The sequence below is a fragment of the Carex rostrata genome, chromosome 23 (genome assembly GCF_964058835.1).
Source record: "Carex rostrata chromosome 23, lpCarRost1.2, whole genome shotgun sequence".
Lineage (NCBI taxonomy): Eukaryota > Viridiplantae > Streptophyta > Magnoliopsida > Poales > Cyperaceae > Carex > Carex rostrata.
The window spans coordinates 7,561,085-7,584,030 of record NC_135940.1 but is presented as its reverse complement, the minus strand read 5'-3'; the positions used below and the strand labels follow the sequence as shown (position 1 = coordinate 7,584,030).

General features: G+C 39.0%; 2 protein-coding genes across 2 annotated transcripts; both read right to left on the bottom strand.

Annotated features, from left to right (window-relative positions):
- Window positions 1–151: 151 nt before the first annotated feature.
- LOC144574699 (transcription initiation factor TFIID subunit) lies at window positions 152–5,233 on the bottom strand. Its single transcript, XM_078324727.1, has 7 exons — window positions 4,693–5,233; window positions 4,219–4,289; window positions 3,713–3,913; window positions 2,682–3,184; window positions 2,104–2,224; window positions 867–1,300; window positions 152–457 (listed from the first exon to the last, which is right to left on the bottom strand). Exons 1-7 carry the CDS (start codon window positions 5,216–5,218, stop codon window positions 355–357), a joined length of 1,959 nt encoding a protein of 652 aa, XP_078180853.1. The 5' UTR covers window positions 5,219–5,233; the 3' UTR covers window positions 152–354.
- Window positions 5,234–6,442: 1,209 nt separating this feature from the next.
- Window positions 6,443–14,725, bottom strand: LOC144574648 (uncharacterized). The gene is made up of 6 exons (XM_078324657.1): window positions 14,075–14,725; window positions 13,711–13,846; window positions 13,050–13,287; window positions 11,918–12,821; window positions 10,932–11,065; window positions 6,443–6,482 (listed from the first exon to the last, which is right to left on the bottom strand). The coding sequence occupies exons 1-6, from the start codon at window positions 14,723–14,725 to the stop codon at window positions 6,443–6,445; spliced, it is 2,103 nt and encodes a 700-aa protein (XP_078180783.1).
- Between the last annotated feature and the right edge of the window lie 8,221 nt (window positions 14,726–22,946).

Genomic DNA, 22,946 nt, shown 5'->3' with positions numbered 1-22,946 from the left:
TTGGGGATTCAACATACACGTACTGCATCAAATGAAAAACAGAAATGTTTTGCCGATGCGATAAGCATTGTACTTTATAAAGATAGGTCTGATATTACTAGACGGGAAAATTGCAAGGTTCGATGCTGCTTGAAGACAAACATCAGTCGCATTTACAAGCCACTATTAGATATCACTAACTAGAGATTATTTAATAACTACAAAGTTACATAAACAACCAATAACTGAATAAATTACACAATCAGGAACTAACGCCAGCAAGCATCAATAATTGAATAAACTACACAATAAAAAGCAAACGCCAAGAGTACACTAAGAAACAGCTTATATATTTATGCTGCAGGGTAAATGTACTTATTTAGTTTGAGGTGTCAGCTTGTTATGTTCATTCTCCCCGCTCACCAATTCATGGAATTGCTCTACTTTCACTGGGGCTGTTCTCATGCCATACATATTCCTTACAAAAATAAGGAGAAACAAAAAACACGAGAAACAAGATTAGGTTCATGAAAAAATTGTTTTGAATGGAAGAGCTGTAACTTTGATACAAGCGGAAGTGCTTATACTGGATCAGTTTTCACCTCTTTGATGAGCACAATAACATATTAGTGATCTAACAAGGAGCAATTTAACCCTAATACCCTATTATCAAACCCCCCCCCCCCCCCCCCCCCCCCCCCCCCCCCCGCCCCCCGCCCCCCACCCCCCCACACACACACACAAAGAAAGATAGAACCCGGATTCCTCTGCTGAGAGAGGACTGGAGCATAATGCATTAAAACATCACACGTATACCAACTTAATCTGGTAGAAAGATAGTAAAAACCTAAATAAGACTGAAAGAAAATATCAGAAGAGAAACATACTGTGCTTGGAGCTGAGAAAGTTGAACAGACTGCATTGTTCTATACTGCTGTGGCATGCCAGCCTGAATTAGACTATTATTGCTACTGCTTGGATGAACAAGGTTGTTACCACCCATCATCATCTGTTGTTGGTGCTGCTGTTGCTGATGTAACCTCATTTGCTGTAACTGCTGCCTTTGACTAAGTGCACTTCCGAAGCCACTTTGAGCATCCATTTGCGCATCAATAGTATTCTCTATCTTCACATCAGCTAGCGGGTGAGGGTGGTGGTTTTTTGAGTCCATCATCATCACCGACCCGCGAGGGCTGTTGATCTGATTGGTGTTGCTGGCAGTGCGCCTCAGCTGCTGCAAATGTTGTTGCTGTAGCTGCTGTTGAAATGCTAGGGTTTGTGCATGCACCGCGTTCATTTGAGGATGGTGATGAAATTGTCTCTGCAATTGGAAAGGAGCAAAATTATATGATACTGGGAGTTATCAGTGTTGAATTTGTGATGTGATGCCTGAAGTACCCCTTCAATCACTTGTTCAAGCAGAGAAAATAGGTGCTGAGAACGGCTAGAGTGGTGCTGGTCTGTGTTATAGTTAGGACCTATGGTGGTGTTCGGTTGAGGCCTAAAGTTTTGGAGGCGTAAGTTGGTTACTCCAATCTAGGCTGGCCTATGCTATTTGTGTTTGGTTGAGGTCTATATTTATGTCATGACCTACTCTATTAAGAAATAGTATCGACTAAAGAAGACAGAGAGGGGAAAGAATTGGATAGTCACTGACAGTGGGTAGGGGGACTAACTCTTAAACCACCTCGAGAGGTGGTTTAAATTTAGAGGCCTAGTTTTAGAGTTAGGTCTAGTTAGGCCGGCCTAATTAATCCGCGCTTGGTGGAATAACTAAGGCCTAACCCCTTATTCCATGGTTTAGGCCTCAACCAATGCTACTTTGTACGGGATAATACAAGTGAGGAAATTTTTAAAAACACATGGGATCAGGCAACAAGAGCTGGTAAAGGTTACAAGATCATGTGGGCATGGGCCCGCATTTATCATAATGAAACCTTTTTCTTCACTTAAACAAGGTGAAGAATAATTATGGATAGCAATTTAGGCATTATCTTTTCTAAAAAAATGGGAATAGATGACCTTGGAGATGAACTCTCATGATTAGGAGAAATATAAAGGACGATGTGATTTGACACACATACAACAAGATATGAAAAATATATAAAAAGAGAACATGCATACTTGTTGGACATGTAAGAGATTATTCTGATGTTGAGACTGAAGAGGATGCGCATGTTGCTGTTGCATTTGGTGCGAACCAACTCTGCCACCTCCTTTCGTAATTTCTGATAGCACTCCAATGCTGCTCTCAAATATATAGAAATGCAAATAAGAGATGGACAAATATATAACATAACAAATGAACAAATAAAATAATATTCCAAGAGATGGTTCCATAATAATAACATGCTGTCTGGTTCATAAGGACAAAACTGTTGTGTAGCATCATCACAACCACTTATTAAACTGACACACAGCTGGTTGCAAAAGAGAAAGGAAGTACAGCATTTTGGAGTGGGTGCAGTGTACCAAATAAGGCAATACCCCCTTTCCCAAAACCCAAACCAGAACTGCCCTGAAAGGAAAAGCAAAGTAAAACAGGACAAAACTCCAAAAACCAGTTTCCCTTTTGGTTCTTCTTCATTGTTTTGTAGTGAGCCCAACTGTGATTGAGTTCACTATTTGGAAACCCACCAGCACTTGAAATAACCTTTCCCCAAAAACAAAGATTGGGTTTAAACACACAAAGTGACCCCCACCTAATCCCAGAGGCCTGAAGGAACATCTTCAACAAGTCAATAGCTGAGAACTGCTTCCGATAATTATCTGTTAAAATTTTCAATGAGCGGCCCAACTTGCACACATGTCGACTTATGACCTCTGCAAGAACATCTAATGCCCCGGCAGTTGCACTTTCAAAACCTGCACTTGCTATGAAACGCACCACACACTTCCGCATAATGGCATTCCCTTGCTCCTCTGTCAGGTGCTTCCCCTCCCCTCCATTCCCTCTGTACTTGTTGCCCACTTTATAGTACTCTGGCATGATACCAAACCTCTCTATCATGGCTGGGCTGCGGTTGACTAGACCAGGGAGGTTGTCAAGAACCGAATAAAATTCCATTTTTGCCCTTTTTTGTGTAAGGTTTGCTCTAGGAAGTGCACTGTCAGGGACACAGTCAGAGGGGAAGTGGAACTCGGGAAAAAGAGTTTCGTCGTTCACACTTACCGGGTCACCTGGGCTATTGTAGTCTTTGAAGACCTGTTGATGTGGCACACAAGGGGATCAGGTTTTGAGAAATTGCTTATATTTGTACTAAAATTTTCTACTCATTATTACTTTGTTCAAAGAAAGTATAGATCACTCCATCAGCCTACAAGCTTGCCTTTGTGATAAACTAATAGTTGCCCATGCTACCAATGGTTGATTATTTGGGATTTAGTATCTCCTAACAGAACCATAATTAAATTTCACACAGCCCCTCCCCTGTCTGCAAAATTTATACTCTTTAAAACAGTAGACATGATGATGCAACTCAGAGCACATTAACAAACTTTAGAGGCTAAGGCATACCATAGACCAAAACAAATCAAGACTATCAATCTTGTCTACCTAAAACAATTGAACCTTATTAAATTTAAATAAACACAATAGAAGTTTAGACTGGACACTATCAACCTACTCAACTGGGACTAATCAATCCCAACTTCTCTTTGATGCAATTTCAAATTGCATTACATACGTATACAGCTAAACCGACTTTTGAATTAGCCAAATTGGAATAATTACCTGGCGTTTGCGCTTGTGCACGGTTGAGAGCTTTAGGTAACCGAGCATCCCTTCAGGAGTTCTCTTGGGTATTTCCTTCTCACCTGATGGGAGTTTGTGGTGACGAATTCGATATTTCTCAGCAAATTGCTTGTACCATGAGCTTGGCCACTTGGCTAGGCTGTCGGATTCACTGTGCCGGGCATTGAATGCCGATTGAGACTGAATCATTAAGTCGATAAATAATTTCAATTTGATAATCAAAAATTGATCAATTTTGTTGTTCAGGTACTGAAGTAGCAATGTAAATTTTAATCTGAAGGATAAAATGGTTTATTTAGTAAATATACAACGCCCTCTGTGGGAATAAGTTCTAGTTCACATGCCTTTTAATTAAATAATTAAACGGGTTCTCTTGTTTACTTCTTTTTTTGTATAATTCCCCCTTTTAATTTGAAATGATTGAAGGTGTAATCTTGACACTTTGTATAGAAAAGCATGCAGTTTAAAGAATCATGCGAATATACTTGGAACTGGCTGCCATCTTCCTTTTCTTCATCTAGTGAGAAATATACATCGTCTCCATGCAACTGTAGAACTGCACCCAAAAAAAAGTATAGAGAAATAAATTTCCATTCATTATACTAAAAGTATAGTGACATGGTAAACAGCTTAAGAATAAATAAAAATTAAGACAAATATGGGTAGTAGCTACATTGCAAAATGGACCCAGTCAGTCACAATGCGAGCACACATGCAACAACAACCCATTATACAGAATCCTCATACCATTAAGGCCATACAATGATTGCAAAAGAGATCAAGTAATCAGTAACTCAATACTGATACTATACACCAAATTCAAACTCCATATTGCCCAATTCTGCTATAGATGCTCAAATTCCTTCAAAATAAGCTCCAAAGCCTTGTCATATATAAATTTGTGCACGATCATACATCAAACCTTTACCATAACTCCAGATTACAAGAATTAAACTCACAATTAGGGTTTATATCATTGATCGAGTGAGGGTGCGAGAGGAACAGAGCAGCCGACGCCTTGTCATATAACAACGCCCTGGCGCGCAGCTGGAGCTGGAGTTGTATCTGCGTTCTTCCTGGCGCAGAATGCACTGATCCTGCACCGGCGCCAGTGCGAGGGGAGAGAAACGAGTCCCAGGCGGCCGGGGAGGAGAGAGCGTGCGAGAAGTGCACGTAAGCGGCGTCGCCCAGCCACGCGCGCCAAGCGCCGCACGCATCCAGTCGGCGCGCCAGATCATATCCCCTCCCGTCCTCTCCCAGAAGCGCCGATGCCATGAATGACTCCTTGAGCCTCCGTGGAGTCTGACGTGTACTTCCCTCTCTGTGTCGCAGGTCAGAGTGTCTTCTCGGTCTCGGAATATTAAGGTTTTGTCCGGGAACTATCGTCTCCAGTGTCTGTTTGGTACGGCCATTTGTGGAGCTGTAGATTAAGCCACGTTGGAAGGGGGGAATGGCCGGATCCGTTGCGGAAAAACGGGAGGACATCTTTTACCCAAACAGCAAGGTAGTTTTTCTTTCTTTTTCTTTTTCTTTTGCCAAACAACAGCAAGGTCGTCAATGGATCGGACGAGAACAATTTTGTATTCTTTTTAATGAAAGATCGAGTTAATTATTTAATATCTCTTTAATTATAATAAAATAAAACTTTTATTTTGATTGCGAACTCATGATTAAAGTCTAAGCTATTTTTATCTGATGCTCATTATAATTTTATCCAATTAGATATTTCTCCATTAAAATTTTAAAATTAGGAAGCGTCTAATTGTCCACAGATTTTTGTCCACCATTTGTCCACAGTTTTAACTTGTGCGAATACTGTAAAACTACTTCTATATACTGTATAATTATACAATATATCAAATAAAATATATCAGTTAATCACAAAATATCTAACAACTATTTGAAGTGGTCCCATGATAGTTAAAAACATATTGCAACTTGCACTACATGACAAAAAAATTGTACTTTCAAACTGTACTTTCAAAAATTACAGTTATATGAAGTTATTGACTGTTAATGTTAGTTATTAGCAGTTATTTTGACAAAAAAACATGATAAAAAGGCAAAAAAAAAATTTCCCAATTAATTTTTTTTTCTCGATTTAATGAACACACAAATAAATCATCAAAATATTGAATACTGTAAAATTAACCACTTTACCTATAAAAATAAAATGTACAAACTATAAAATTACAGACATGAAAAATTCACATATGAAAACGATAAAATATCATGTTAAAAAATATTAAGTTTCAATACTGTAAAATTATCAAATTAAACTGTGAAATCAAAATGTAAAAACTATAAAATTACAAAATTATAAAAATAGCAGATTATTTTTTTTTTTAAATGTCAATTTTCAATACTGTAAAATTGTAAACGTAAACTATGAAAATAAAAAGTAAAAACTATAAATTTACAACAATGTAAAATTAGCAGATGAAAACGATTAAAATACAATTTAAAAAATATAAATTTTCAATACTGTAAAATTATGAATTTAAACTGTGAAAACAAAACGAAAAAACTATAAAATTTCAATAATGTAAAATAAGCATATGAAAAGGATAAAATAAAATGTAAAAAATACAAAATTTCAAAAAACAAAACATACAACCTAGAAACAATAAATACTGTAAATTTTTAAAATCTAAATTATAAATCAATTCTATGTACACTTTAAAATTTCTAAATCTAAACATACATTCATCATCTGTTCAACAAAACCATAAAATTAACCACACAACATCTGTTCAACACAAACCATAATATTCACATCAGTTTAACAGCATCAGTTGAATACTGTAAAACCACAAGATGCATATTGTAAAACTACAAAGTGAATACTGTAAAATAACCCGATTATGCTCCAGATCGCCTCGCTCTTATCTCTCTTCTCCAGATCGCCTCACTCTCATCTCTCTCCACCAGATTGTCTCTCTTAGACCGTCTCTCTCTATTAGAATCTAAGAGAGATGCCGGATAATTCCGTCGGAGAGAAGAAAACGCTGACGAGTAGTGACATCGACGAGTAGTGGTGTTGCCGTTGAAATACACAAGTTCTCTCTCGAAAATAATAAGATGTTCAAAGCTGAAAGCACATAGGTCTGTTTTGTCAGTCAAATTTCTTTCGGATCTGTTGCATAGACATTCTTTCATTTCTCTTGGTCTGTCTTTAGCTACCTTTTCGGGTACCAGCCTGGTACAACGTGTACCATCTCGGTATTTCACACTTCACAGTACAGCTGGTGCTTGACATTGGTGCCGTTATACTGCACCTTAGAGGCGGATCCACTGTAGCACAGGGGGGTCAGCTGCCCCCCGCTGGATTTTCAAAAATAGTGCTAAAAATCTGCTTTTCGGACCTCTGCCCCTCCTTGGAATTCAAATTGCCCCCCTGTAGCCCATTCTGAAATTCTAATAGACGGAACGGAGCCCATATAAACTCTGAGCGAAACAAATTAGCGGAGCCCAAATAGGCGCTGATCCCAAATAGCGAAAATTAGTTGAACCAAAATGTTTTTAATTCAAAGGCAGAGGCTGCCAAGTTGAACCAAAATGTTGATTTCAAATTTTCTATAAATGTTGAATCGTTGATTTTTTTTCAAGTAATATAGGATTTTTATTATATTGATTGGTATTTTTTTTGTTATGTTGAATTGTACCCGATAAGCTATTGGGTTTGAACCCGATATGAACCCGATAAGCTATTGGGTTTGAACCCGATAAGCTATTTGCATCCGATTATTGCCCCGCCCTGACACAAATCCTGCGTCCGCCCCTGCCTCAATCAGTACATACAAGTAGAAGTTTTGTGACAACAGCACATTTCAAACTCCACATGTCACACCCTGCGGCCACGGGTCGTAACAGTCCCCCGCCGTAAGCATACAACGCCGTGTATGCTTACAAGGCTACTCACATTTCAAACCAAACAACAAGCAATTCAAACAAGTTTCTAATATATATATCAGAGTACACAGTCTGGTCAGCATATAATACAACAAAAGTATCTCATCCGGATACCAACCACGAGGCCTACCCTAAATCTATACAACAAAAGATATCTAGGGTCATATACTGGTAAGCTACTAAGGCCTACTACTCTCGTGCCTCTCCGGAATCAGTCGCACCAATACCCGTAAAATAACGGGGAAGGTGGGGGTGAGAATAAAATTCTCAGTGCGAATTTGCCACAATTGAATTATTGGACTTGCAATCAAACTCTATATCCAATAATGAAACCCAAACAATCAACAATGCAAACAGTTATATAAGAAAAACATAAATAACAGAATGCCACTACTTGACAACAGTTAATCAACCTGAAACACAGTTTACGGAATTTCCAAGATGAATCTCAAGCACAACATATATTTTGGCTTAACTCGATTCCTAACTCAGTTCAGTAGGGCTTGTAGCAATTACAGATGTTCTTTCGAGCTGAACCTTTATCAAACCCACATCTGTAGGGTTACTGACACCTACAGATGGCCAACCGCTGGACCCTTTATCTGACACCCATCTGCAACCGCTTGGCTTAACAGTTTATTAAGGTCTGGTTCAAATCATGTAAAGAAAATCCACTTTAGAATCGTTTCCAATATTCGTCATATTCAATCGACCGTTCAAATGCATTAACACGTAGGAAAATGCTACTGAGCCATAGACGTTACACAAGTCAACCACGATTTCCAATCACACATCTCATAACATAATCACCCTCCCTCGTCCCAACCGGTACTGGGAATATCGAGGGCCGTTCACCTAAGGCCATTTAGGATCCTGGGAATCCAAGTCAGCATACAGCCCGACTTGGCAAATTCATTGGATCCAAGTGCTTAACTTCGTAAATCCATTCACATACATTCACATACACAGCTCGTGGTGACTTTCAATCAAAATCAGATCACAATAGATCAACATAACCTATAACCATACCAGCATGCAAATCATTCAATTCAGATCAATTCGAGTTTAATTTAATTGGGCTATGCAAATGCTCTACGCAATTCAGTGATGCAATCAATGATATTCAACATGACAAACGGAAACACAGTTTAATTCCTGAAAATAAAGTATCAAACAAGTCCAAGAATCCCGCACCTTAGTATGACGAGCGTACTGCTTAAGCTAAGGATCGGACGTCTCGTATGGTCTCGCAAGTTCTTGCTCGACCGAGCCTACACCTATATTATACGTATACTAGGTTTAACATTGGTTCAGGATCGAGGAGTTTAATCGAGTGGTGCTAGGGCTTATACCTTCCCTATTTAATTCCTATGTTTTTGGGTATCAATTCGTTCGGTTCATTATTTCTTACCAAAATCATCTAAAACCACACAAAATTCATCTAGGTCCTCGGGACCATTCAACTCTCCATTTGGTGACCATCCATCACCGGTTCACTACTTTGGTTCTCGGTTCATTTCAATTTACCGTTTGGTTAACCCTAATTTGGTCAAAACCTCAAATCGGCCGTTAAATGTTCTAAAAATTCACGATCAGGAGGCAACCCTACCGATTACAAGTCTAATTGGTCGGGTTAAGCAAATCAAATCACGATTATGCCAACTTTCAATTTTGGCACGAAACCCTAGAAATCAGATTTCATAAATCGGGAGAAATCGGGAAAAAGATTGACAAACAAACTAATAAGAAGTGTAGAGGAACTAGTCCTTGAGCAATTCGAACAAAAATCTCGGGTTTAAAACGAGAATCCGAGAAATCGAGAAAATTCGAGGTTTCGAAAGTAACAAGGAGAGAAAGAAATACCAATTAGAAGGGTTCGGAGAGATCCTCGGCTGCTTTCTCGGTTCCAGACTCGATTTCTCGCAACAATCGAGAGTCTGAACGAAACGGAAACTCACGGGATCTTTTCCTTCTCTCTTAACCGAAATTCACTTGAAAATGGGGAAAATGGTGAAGTGAGAGAGAGAGAAGGTTTAATTTGGGTTTTAGGGTTAAAATTACCCTGAATGCGGATTAGCCAATCCGCACTGCGGGTGACTTAATCCGCACTCGAGACTTAGTCGGTTGTCAGCCGAATCCAGGAAAAGTCCGAGCCTACTGCGGATGAACCTGATCCGCACTGCGGTTCAACCTCATCCGCACTCACTACTTAGCCGATTTCAGAAAAATTCAGTGCAATACAGAAATTCATGAGTGCAGCTAAACCCATCCGCACTGCGGATCCCTCACCCGCACTCACTACTTAGTCATTTTTTTGTCAAAATTCCAGAAAAAGTCTGAGCCACTGCGGATGACTTCCACCCGCACTGCGGTCAATCTAATCCGCACTGAGTCTATAAAGTTCCGAAATCTCGAAATTTCGACGCCGTTTCAATTCACAATTAACTTACTTATTTAGGGAAACCTTAATTAAGGTTTAAACTTCCATTTTATTAACACAATTAACTTGATTCTTTCTTTTAATTCATTTCAATTTAATTGTAAAAATTTCGTAACGTAACATTTCTCCCCCCCTTAGAATAAAGTTCAGTCCTCTGAACTAAATTGCGTACCTGATTCGTTGAATAGTTCCGGGTACTTCTCACGAATGGTTTCCTCATGTTCCCATGTTGCTTCCTTAGTCGAATGGCGTCCCCATTTGACCAGGACAAGCTTAATCGTCTTGTTCCGAAGTTGCTGTTCTTTTCGGTCCAATATCTGCATTGGCTCTTCTTGATAGGACAAGTCACCTTGGACATGCAGGTCCGAGTGATCAATGCAATGAGACGGATCTCATACGTATCGGCGCAATTGTGACACATGAAACACCGGATGAACCCGGTCCAATGCTGGTGGCAATGCAAGCTCATATGCCACCGGTCCCATTCGCCTCAAAATCTGAAACGGTCCAATGTATCTAGGACTTAACTTGCCTGATACACCAAATCGGTGTACACCCCTGACGGGTGAAACTCGAAGCCACACGTGATCCCCTTCTTGAAACTCCAACGGTCTTCTATGCACATCCGCATATTTCTTTTGTCGCTCTTAGGCCGACTTAAGCCGACTCAAAACGACTTTCGTCTTTTCCGCAATCTCTTCTAACATCTGAGGTCCGGTAGGTGAATACGTACCTGCGGGTCCCCACCATAGCGGTGTGCGACACTGCTGTCCTGTAAGTGCCTCTTGTGGTGACATTCCGATACTTGAATGGTAGCTATTGTTGTACGCAAACTCTACCAAGTACAAGTGGTTGATCCAAGATTCTCGGAAACTTAAAGCACAGGATCGAAGCATGTCCTCCAATGTTTGTATGGTTCGTTCGGATTGACCGTCGGTTTGCGGATGATGGGCTGTACTGAATCTCAGTTTCGTGCCCATGGCTTCTTGAAAGCTTTCCCAAAAGTGAGATGTAAATCGAGGGTCTCGGTCGGAGACAATGTGCCTCGAACATCCGTGGTATTTAAACTGGTATTGCAGGAACAAATCGGCTAGCTCTCTTCCGGATGTCTCGATCCGGAGTGGAATGAAGTGTGCAATCTTCGTCAACCGATCCACTATTACCCATATGGCATCATATCGTCCAACGGTTCTCGGAAATCCAGTCACGAAGTCCATAGTGATAGACTCGAATTTCCGCATGGGTATCTCCAAAGGTCTTAGTAAGCCCGCCCTCTTCCGTCTATCTGCCTTAACTTGCTGACAGACCTGACATTTCTCCACATAGTTTTGCACGTTCCTTTTCATCTTTGGCCACCAGAAATATCGCTTTAGATCTTGATACATCTTGACTTCACCAGGGTGAATGGTATACCCCGAGTCATGCGCTTCTGACAGAATCAGATTCTTCAGTTCTGAGTCATTCGGAACGCATATGCGGTTATGGAACTGCAGAATACCATCTTCGTGGAGTTGAAATGGCGAGTCTGCATTTGACTCGAAATGTTGTCGGAATTTCTGGCACTTTGGGTCCTCTTGTTGTGCTGCTCGAATCTGTTCGTGTAACTCTGGTCGAACCTCGACCGCGGCCAAGATAATCGAGGCAACTGTAGCTGTACCTGCACTATTGCTCGCTCCAATCAATCGAGATGAGGTTTCCAATGCAAACTCACGGGATGCACCCACGTGCAGATTCATTCTTCTCATTTCTTCGAGGAGGTGTGTCTCGCTGGTGATAATCGATGCCAGATTGATCTGACTCTTCCTGCTTAGCGCATCTGCTACCACGTTTGCCTTTCCGGCATGATACTGGATATCCAGATCGTAGTCCTTCATCAGCTCCAACCATCTCCTCTGCCTCAAATTCAACTCCCTTTGAGTGAAGATATACTTCAAGCTTTGGTGATCCGTGAAGATACGGCACTTCACTCCATACAGGTAATGCCGCCAAATCTTTAAAGCGAAGATCACTGCAGCTAGCTCCAGATCATGGGTCGGATAATTCTGTTCGTGTGATCGTAACTGCCGAGAAGCATATGCTATAACATGGTCCTTCTGCATCAATACACATCCCAAACCAGATCCGGATGCGTCGGTGTAGACGGTATACTCCTCGTCGGTGATGGGCATGGCAAGAACCGGTGCAGTTACCAACCGACTCTTCAACTCCTCAAAACTTTGATCTTGAGTGGCACCCCACTCGAACTTCACACCTTTATGCAAAAGCTTCGTAAGGGGAGCAGCTAACTGTGAGAATCCAAGTACGAACCTTCTATAATATCCGGCTAGCCCCAGAAAACTGCGAATCTCCGTAACTGTTTCTGGCCTCTTCCAATCGGTCACCGCCCGAATCTTTTCTGAATCCACAGCCAACCCTTCACCTGATATCACGTGCCCAAGGAAGGCCACTTTCTCAAGCCAGAACTCACACTTCGAAAACTTTGCGAATAGTTGATGATCCCTCAATCTCTGTAACACTATCCGCAGATGTACCTCATGCTCCTCACGTGACCTTGAATATATCAGGATGTCATCGATGAACACCACCACAGTTGAATCCAATAGGTCGTGAAACACTCGTTGCATTATGTCCATAAATGCAGCCGGAGCGTTCGTTAGCCCGAACGGCATCACCATATATTCGTAATGCCCATAGCGCGTTCGGAAGGCTGTCTTTTCCACATCAGTCGGACGTATTCTCAGCTGGTGGTACCCCGTTCTCAAGTCTATCTTGGAGTAGATCGAAGATCCTTGCAGCTGATCAAACAAGTCATCGATTCGGGGTAACGGGTATCTATTCTTGACGGTCACCTTGTTCAATTCACGGTAGTCGATACATAACCGCAAGGTACCATCCTTCTTCTTCACAAACAGCACCGGAGCACCCCATGGAGATGTGCTCGGTCTAATAAACCCGTTTTCCAGCATCTCTTCTAATTGGGCCTTGAGTTCCTTCAATTCTGCAGGAGCCATACGATACGGACTCTTTGAAATTGGTGTCGTACCTGGTACCACTTCTATGCCAAACTCCACTTCTCGTTCCGGTGGTAATCCGACTATTTCTTCCGGAAACACATCCACGAACTCCGACACCACTGGAATCGTATTCATCTCAGGAACTTCCGTATCAGTGTACACTATTGCTGCCAGATATGCAGTGCACCCTGAATCGATCAGGTGCCTAACTTCCACAGCCGAGATGCACGGTATCAACCCTCCAACCTTCCTACAGTTCAGCATGCACGACATACCACCTTTTGCGGTCACAAAACAAATCCTGCGGTGCGGACAGTCGATCGTTGCGGCATGTCTTGTTAACCAATCCATCCCCAATAGAACATCGTAACCCGTGATCTCCATAACCAACAGGTCTATCTCGAGATCCCTTCCATCAACTCTGACTTTTCGGTTTCGGCATATGGTTATTTTTCGGTCAGTCGAACCGAAAGGGGTTTGGACACTCAGGACTTGGTTATTGGTTTCAGTTGACCAGTTATACTTTTCTACCCAAGCCTTCGATACAATGGAATGGCTACACCCAGTATCTATCAAACAATAGGCACTCTCATCCGAGATAGAAAGTATACCTGTCATCACATCAGCTCGAGAATCAGATGGTTGCGAGCCTTCACCTTCCTCCAGAGCCCTCGTTGCGTCATATGCAACATCTGCTATGCCGAGTGCGTGGGCAGCCACTCGACCTCCAATCCTGCCTCCGCTGGTCTGTGACGCACTTCGACCACGGAATGGTGGTCTACCAGATCCACGTCCCATGGGCCCTCTGCCACCGCCGTTCCTCTGGAACCCTAGTGCCGCATTCGGGCACTCTCTTGCCCAATGCTCCATGCTGCCGCAGGTGTAACACGCTTGGTTGCGGCGTCTGCAATCGATCTCAGAGTGTGCTTGGTTGCATGAACGGCACCACACATAAACGAAGCCCGGCCGGAGTACCGGTACTGCTATCTGCCTCGGAGGGGGTCTAGGTGCCATAAACTGTCTCGGGGGTGGTCTAGCTGTCGACGGTCCTCCCCTTGACCTAAACCGTCGGTTTTGGTCCTCCCTCTGCTTGACATTCCTCTCTGTCATCTCCGACCTCATTCTCTTGCTGTGCAACTCCACTTGCTCAGCGTGATCCATCATGGCCTGCAACTCAGTAGCCATAGGGGTATCCACAATCATTGATATCCCTCCATCCAGTCCATCCAGGTACTGCCTATGGTATCTCACCACATCAGTCTGCACATCAATCGCGTACCTGGACAAGGCAAGGAACTCATTGTTATACTCCGCCACTGCTCGCCCACTCTGCTTTAAGTCTAGGAACTTCCTCCGCAGCGCCTCTCGCTGGATGTTACTCAAAAACCGTCGAGTGAACTGCAGTTCAAACCACTCCCACGGAATCTTGGCCTCCTCCCCGACATAACTACGTCGGGCTCCATCCCACCAGAACCTCGCACCCTCCTCTAACTGCTGCTCTGCCAGCTCCACCATATCTTGTTCTGGTGCTCTACATAGAACTAGCTTCGCACTAACGCTCGCGAGCCATTCTTCAGCAGCGGCATACTCACCAGTGCCATTAAACCGAGGTGGATTAAGGCGCATAAAGGAGTCGTATAACCTCCTAAAATCTTCCGGACCTCCTCGGGGAGCCTCCGGTGCCACCTCACGTCTTTCTGCTTGGCGACCTCTCTCGTAAGCCGCGATCAACCTATCGTCTAGATCTCGGTCCCGGTTCTGCGCACCTCCAGGTCCAATATCAACTCTCTGGACCTCAGGCCCTACAGATCCGGCCTCGCTCGCATGAATGATCGGTTCGTTCAGTGGGTTCCTGGTTCTAGGTCGTCCCCTACCTCGACGTCCTTCCATAATTCTTAAATAAGAAGAAGATAGTCATTAGATTTGCATATACTTATCTCATAGAACGAACAAGTCGTTAGCCGTGACGACCCGAAGTATAACGTACCCCACTCACGTATCCTATCAGTCTGGTTAGGGTTTAAACCTTGAGCTCTGATACCACCGAAGAGAGCTGTCACACCCCGCGGCCACGGGTCGTAACAGTCCCCCGCCGTAAGCATACAACGCCGTGTATGCTTACAAGGCTACTCACATTTCAAACCAAACAACAAGCAATTCAAACAAGTTTCTAATATATATATCAGAGTACACAGTCTGGTCAGCATATAATACAACAAAAGTATCTCATCCGGATACCAACCACGAGGCCTACCCTAAATCTATACAACAAAAGATATCTAGGGTCATATACTGGTAAGCTACTAAGGCCTACTACTCTCGTGCCTCTCCGGAATCAGTCGCACCAATACCCGTAAAATAACGGGGAAGGTGGGGGTGAGAATAAAATTCTCAGTGCGAATTTGCCACAATTGAATTATTGGACTTGCAATCAAACTCTATATCCAATAATGAAACCCAAACAATCAACAATGCAAACAGTTATATAAGAAAAACATAAATAACAGAATGCCACTACTTGACAACAGTTAATCAACCTGAAACACAGTTTACGGAATTTCCAAGATGAATCTCAAGCACAACATATATTTTGGCTTAACTCGATTCCTAACTCAGTTCAGTAGGGCTTGTAGCAATTACAGATGTTCTTTCGAGCTGAACCTTTATCAAACCCACATCTGTAGGGTTACTGACACCTACAGATGGCCAACCGCTGGACCCTTTATCTGACACCCATCTGCAACCGCTTGGCTTAACAGTTTATTAAGGTCTGGTTCAAATCATGTAAAGAAAATCCACTTTAGAATCGTTTCCAATATTCGTCATATTCAATCGACCGTTCAAATGCATTAACACGTAGGAAAATGCTACTGAGCCATAGACGTTACACAAGTCAACCACGATTTCCAATCACACATCTCATAACATAATCACCCTCCCTCGTCCCAACCGGTACTGGGAATATCGAGGGCCGTTCACCTAAGGCCATTTAGGATCCTGGGAATCCAAGTCAGCATACAGCCCGACTTGGCAAATTCATTGGATCCAAGTGCTTAACTTCGTAAATCCATTCACATACATTCACATACACAGCTCGTGGTGACTTTCAATCAAAATCAGATCACAATAGATCAACATAACCTATAACCATACCAGCATGCAAATCATTCAATTCAGATCAATTCGAGTTTAATTTAATTGGGCTATGGAAATGCTCTATGCAATTCAGTGATGCAATCAATGATATTCAACATGACAAACGAAAACACAGTTTAATTCCTGAAAATAAAGTATCAAACAAGTCCAAGAATCCCGCACCTTAGTATGACGAGCGTACCGCTTAAGCTAAGGATCGGACGTCTCGTATGGTCTCGCAAGTTCTTGCTCGACCGAGCCTACACCTATATTATACGTATACTAGGTTTAACATTGGTTCAGGATCGAGGAGTTTAATCGAGTGGTGCTAGGGCTTATACCTTCCCTATTTAATTCCTATGTTTTTGGGTATCAATTCGTTCGGTTCATTATTTCTTACCAAAATCATCTAAAACCACACAAAATTCATCTAGGTCCTCGGGACCATTCAACTCTCCATTTGGTGACCATCCATCACCGGTTCACTACTTTGGTTCTCGGTTCATTTCAATTTACCGTTTGGTTAACCCTAATTTGGTCAAAACCTCAAATCGGCCGTTAAATGTTCTAAAAATTCACGATCAGGAGGCAACCCTACTGATTACAAGTCTAATTGGTCGGGTTAAGCAAATCAAATCACGATTATGCCAACTTTCAATTTTGGCACGAAACCCTAGAAATCAGATTTCATAAATCGGGAGAAATCGGGAAAAAGATTGACAAACAAACTAGTAAGAAGTGTAGAGGAACTAGTCCTTGAGCAATTCGAACAAAAATCTCGGGTTTAAAATGAGAATCCGAGAAATCGAGAAAATTCGAGGTTTCGAAAGTAACAAGGAGAGAAAGAAATACCAATTAGAAGGGTTCGGAGAGATCCTTGGCTGCTTTCTCGGTTCCAGACTCGATTTCTCGCAACAATCGGGAGTCTGAACGAAACGGAAACTCACGGGATCTTTTCCTTCTCTCTTAACCGAAATTCACTTGAAAATGGGGAAAATGGTGAAGTGAGAGAGAGAGAAGGTTTAATTTGGGTTTTAGGGTTAAAATTACCCTGAATGCGGATTAGCCAATCCGCACTGCGGGTGACTTAATCCGCACTCGAGACTTAGTCGGTTGTCAGCCGAATCCAGGAAAAGTCCGAGCCTACTGCGGATGAACCTGATCCGCACTGCGGTTCAACCTCATCCGCACTCACTACTTAGCCGATTTCAGAAAAATTCAGTGCAATACAGAAATTCATGAGTGCGGCTAAACCCATCCGCACTGCGGATCCCTCACCCGCACTCACTACTTAGTCATTTTTTGTCAAAATTCCAGAAAAAGTCTGAGCCACTGCGGATGACTTCCACCCGCACTGCGGTCAATCTAATCCGCACTGAGTCTATAAAGTTCCGAAATCTCGAAATTTCGACGCCGTTTCAATTCACAATTAACTTACTTATTTAGGGAAACCTTAATTAAGGTTTAAACTTCCATTTTATTAACACAATTAACTTGATTCTTTTTTTTAATTCATTTCAATTTAATTGTAAAAATTTCGTAACGTAACACCACATGTGTCGGTCTTGTTTGTTTGGTGAGATACAAGAGCGAGAAGACTAAAGAAAACATTTCATATATTAATCAAAATCTAAAGAAAAAGATAGACATATCATCTCTTCTTATAATACATTCATCACATAATAAATAGCTTAAAAAAACTAAAAGTCCAACTTATAAACAAACACTACATAATGAATTAATTAGAAGTTCTAACAAACTCTTGAAAACTCTAACATTACTAAAATGACATAAAAAACATAAATAGTCAAACCTAAACTAGTAACATAATAAAGTCTTATAAAAAACACAACATAATTTAATATTGCAATTAATCATCATAGAAAATGATGAACTAGTGGGACTTCTTAAGACTTGTGCCTAATTTTTCAAAAAAATTGAATAACAATTAATCGAGTCCCAGTCTAAGTCCAATTTCGAGTCCAAGCTAAAATTTTGGTTTTCGTCATTTTGACATGTAATTTATCTAAATTTTTCTGCATACTAATGAATGTACGATATAGATCTATTTTCTCTCTTTGTTGTCGACGCAATTTCTTTGTTGTTTACTCTCTTTTTTAGTTAAAATCTGTGCAATATTAAAGTAATAAAGGTAGCTAAAGACATACCAAGAGAAATAAAGGAATGTCTGCGCAGCAGATCCCAAAAGAGATTAAAAGTGACAAAACCAATCTCTCTGTATTTCCATTCTTATATTATGTACATAGATTGCCAATTTTTATAATTAAAATATGAAAATTTTGATTAAATGGATCTTTTTTATACGTAGAAGTCTAAATTTAGTTAGAAATATATTCGCCACACATACTGTCACACAATATGTTATAATTAAAATTAAATAGAGAACAAAATTGAAGAGAAAAATCAATTTATTCATTTCTTTATTTCTCTTCTACAGCTATCTCTCATCTCTTATTTTCTTATTTAAGAATCACAATTTATTTTTAAGAATATCAAATGCTAACATCTTTTAAAAATATTTTATCAGTATTTTATATCTTATCAAATTATTTGATATCTTCAAATTTAATACATTACTCAATTTAAGCTACAGTGAATCTTTTTACAATTTACTTCTTCAATTTTGATAAGATAAAATATTCCTTTTTGTTAGTATATTTATGTTCGTTCTTAGTTTCAATTGTTAATTATTTGGAGAATATATGTTGAGGAGAGATTTTAGTAACATTAATTATAATTAGCGCCACAAATTCACTTTTACTAAATATTTTTTATCCTTTTAGCTTTTGCCTGCATATATTTCTTCAAGTCATTTGTCTTTTTTTTTTTAATTAAATCTCTTTACTTGCATCAAAATTTCAAATTCAAATTGTAAATCAAACTGTTTAGCTTCTTCATTTTATAGTATGTTTCTGTTACAACGCACATGCACGATACTAGTTCAACTTTAGACATCTTATTATTTTTTAGAGAGAAGCTGTCAAATTCATTTAACATGTAAGGGTATAATTGTCCTTTCAATTTTTTGTTACTATTTTTAAGTGTTTTAATTGATTTAATTTAAAAGTGGGTATATTTATTTAGAGGATGATTCCAATACCTCATGTTTTTTATATCTCATATTTTATATCTTTATTTTTGAAGTCTAAATTGCCGATCTGAATCGCTTATCCATACTAAAACATGTTTGGAGATAAATTTTTATAATTTTTAAATTTCTTTTACTATTTTTTAAGATAGGTTCAAAAACAGTAATGTTCTACTTATCTAAAAAAATAGTAAAAAAATTTCATCGCCAAGTATATTTTAGAATGGATAACATGTCGAGTTGTTCAGATCGACAGTTTAGACTTCAAAAACAAAGATATAAAGTATGATGTATAATGAGATATGAAAGACACAAGGTATCGGACCCCCCCCCCCCCCCCCCCCCCCCCCCTCATTTATAATATAGTTATATTTAGATTGGGAAATAACTAATTTTAAAGTTTTGATGGAGTAATATCTAATTGATGAAGAAGTTATGATAGGTATATATATATCTAAATTTCTATTATAATTATACTTGCTTTTAAGTATTAATTTATAAACATCTTAGTTTGTACGTATTTTATTCTTATCTATTTTTATTTCTTAATATTCTTTTAAAATTATAATATCGTGATTTTGTACATTAAAATTAAAGATAATAAATAATACTATTTTTTTATATAAAAGTGAGCTAAAACCCACTGATTTCATTAATATACCATTCAACAGAAGATCGATCAGTACCAAACAGCTGGTACATGACCTCTAGAAATGTATACCAGATCCTTACATCAATCAGTTCAACAAAACAAAAGAGCTCACACATCAAGTAATATGAGTATAACTAGCGGCCATTTTTTTGAATACCCTTAAAAAAAAAGAAAATTTTAAAAATGCCCTCCAATTTAATTTTTTTTTATAAATGTCCCGACCGCCTGGTCCACGGGCGGCCCAAAACACAAGCGGACCGCCTGGCCCACAGGCACGGACGGTCCTCTTTTTTTAGAGATCTTAGTATTTTGATTTAAATAATTTTGTGAAGAAAAAGTTTTCTTGTTTAGAGAGTATGCCAAAAAATAAGATATTTGATATATTTATGAAGTGATGTCGTAATTCTTTATAACTTTAATTTTATTATTATTTTTTTTTTATTTTTTTGGTGAACTTTGATTTTATTTGTCAGTTGGATATCACAAGTCTAAATATAACACTAATTAAGAACTTGATATTTATTCAAAAATTTCCAAGCTCTGACAGCTTGTTGATCTTCTTCTCTTTTTCCAATTTTTATAATATATGTATAAGATATACATATATACATATACATATACATATACATATACATATACATATACATATACATATACATATACATATACATATACATATACATATACATATACATATACATATACATATACATATACATATACATATACATATACATATACATATACATATACATCTACATAGACATAGACATAGACATAGACATAGACATAGACATAGACATAGACATAGACATAGACATACACATAGACATAGACATACACATAGACATACACATACACATAGACATACACATAGACATATACATACACATATACATACACATATACATATACATACACATACATATACACATAGACATATACATACACATAGACATAGACACATACATATACACATACATACACATATACATACACATATACAGATATACATATACAGATACATATACACATACACATACAGATACACATACAGATACACATACAGATATACACATACACATACACATACACATACACATACACATACACATATACACATATACACATATACATATACATATACATATACATATATACATATATACATACATATATACATATACATGTTGTACTAAGGGGCACCTCTAATTGATCAAAAACTGAAATTAAATAGCAATTGAAAGTAAATAGATGAGTTTAGAGAAATTCGACACGCGGGATGTTAACGGAGTTCGGCAAAACAAAGGCCTACATCTTCGGGGCTTCGCAACCTTGAGTGGTGCGCCTTTCTATTACCCAATACGAAAGGATTACAACTTGTAAACCGTTGAGCCCTTACACACCAAGCGGGAAGTCAAACGGCCAACTCAAAGAGATGAGAACAAGGTCTCATAGTTCAAGAAACTCAAGAGAAACACTCAATAGATCACTCTAACCTAATCTAAGTTGAGATTAGTGAAGTGAGTTTGAGGTTGTTTGAGAGATTTTGAAGTTTTAAGCTCTCACAACAATGGAGTAGGCTAAGCTCTCAGAAAATCGCTTTTGAATTAATTAGGGTCGGCTCAGGTCATTTGGGAAGAAAGCTCAATCACCTATTTATAGGGTCAGCTCAAAAATGAGCTGTTTGACATAAAACGTTACCAACGTTTTATAAAACGTTACAACATTTTAGTTCAAAGTGCGATTTTTAGGTTTAAATTTTCTGACAGCTCATCAAAACGTTATGTAATGTTTTAGCCTGTAAAAACTTGATCAAAATAGAACCTCTTTGAAGCTTAAATTTATTTAAAATGTTACAACGTTTTGAATAAACGTTGCAACGTTTAAATTTGAATTCTAATCTTTGGGACAGCTGTACTTAAAACTTTGACATCCATAAAACGTTACAACGTTTCAAGTTGTTACTGTACAGCTGTGCTTCAGTGGTTCTATAGCTATTAAAACGGTACAACGTTTATATATCGTTATGACGTTTTTAAATCATCACAACGTTTATTAAACATTATAACGTTGTAAGTTGTTTCTTACTTTGATCAGTTTGTTACTTCTGACAAATATAAAACGTTACAACGTTTTGAAAACGTTACCAACATTTTATCCCTGTTTAGACAGCCTCACACACACTTTATCAAATTTCTAATCTTACAATTTGTATTCTTGATAAGTGTCTTCATGACTTCTTCAGTCCAAGTATTCCACAATGCAGTTTCATTTGACTTGAACCTACATATCTTTCAGAAATAGAACACATCGTAAAATTCAATAATTGTATGTTTTTGCAAATTAGTCAAATAGACGAAAAAGATTATTGCTCAACCAACAATCTCTCCCTTTTGACGATTTGCAAAAACATACAATGCGAGTGAGTGCATAAATCAAAAATTTCTCAAAAATTTTCAAAATTAGTTTACCCAATTTTAATTTTGCATGTCAAGCCATTTGTACCAATTTCTCTCCCTTTTGGAAATTGACGAAAGGGTGACAAATTAGCACTAATTGAAAGTGCTCCCCCTCAAATTATGCACCCCCCCTCAATTTAGCAATATAACATCGAGAAATCATAAATAAAATAAAATTGAGGGATTACTCTAGCATTTTATATGACAATTTACAAGTCCATTTCAATTGGCAATAAAAAATGATTGTCCATTTGACAAATTGATTCATGCATATCATAATGCACATAACAATGAGCACTAGTCAACTTATTTCATGCATTTGATGTCAAGGTTCCAAGATATACACATATATGCATTCAATAATTTTGCAATTTTGCCCTTGACAAGTTATCAATTCATATTATTCATATAAATTTCGACATCTCATACATATCAATCATCAATAAACAAATTTCCAAGATATAGCAATTCCAACATGTCAAGCAATTG

Coding starts and splice junctions, on each gene's coding strand:
- LOC144574699 (XM_078324727.1), bottom strand. CDS start 5,218: ATGTCCTCCCGTTTTTCCGCAACGGATCCGGCCATTCCCCCCTTCCAA. Junction 4,290..4,692: donor CAATGATATAAACCCTAATT/GTGAGTTTAATT, acceptor TTTTGGGTGCAG/TTCTACAGTTGCATGGAGAC. Junction 3,185..3,712: donor TGCACAAGCGCAAACGCCAG/GTAATTATTCCA, acceptor CCACATCAACAG/GTCTTCAAAGACTACAATAG.
- LOC144574648 (XM_078324657.1), bottom strand. CDS start 14,725: ATGCGCCTTAATCCACCTCGGTTTAATGGCACTGGTGAGTATGCCGCT. Junction 13,847..14,074: donor CGAGGCAGATAGCAGTACCG/GTACTCCGGCCG, acceptor AGTGCGTCACAG/ACCAGCGGAGGCAGGATTGG. Junction 13,288..13,710: donor TCGAGCTGATGTGATGACAG/GTATACTTTCTA, acceptor TGATCGATTCAG/GGTGCACTGCATATCTGGCA.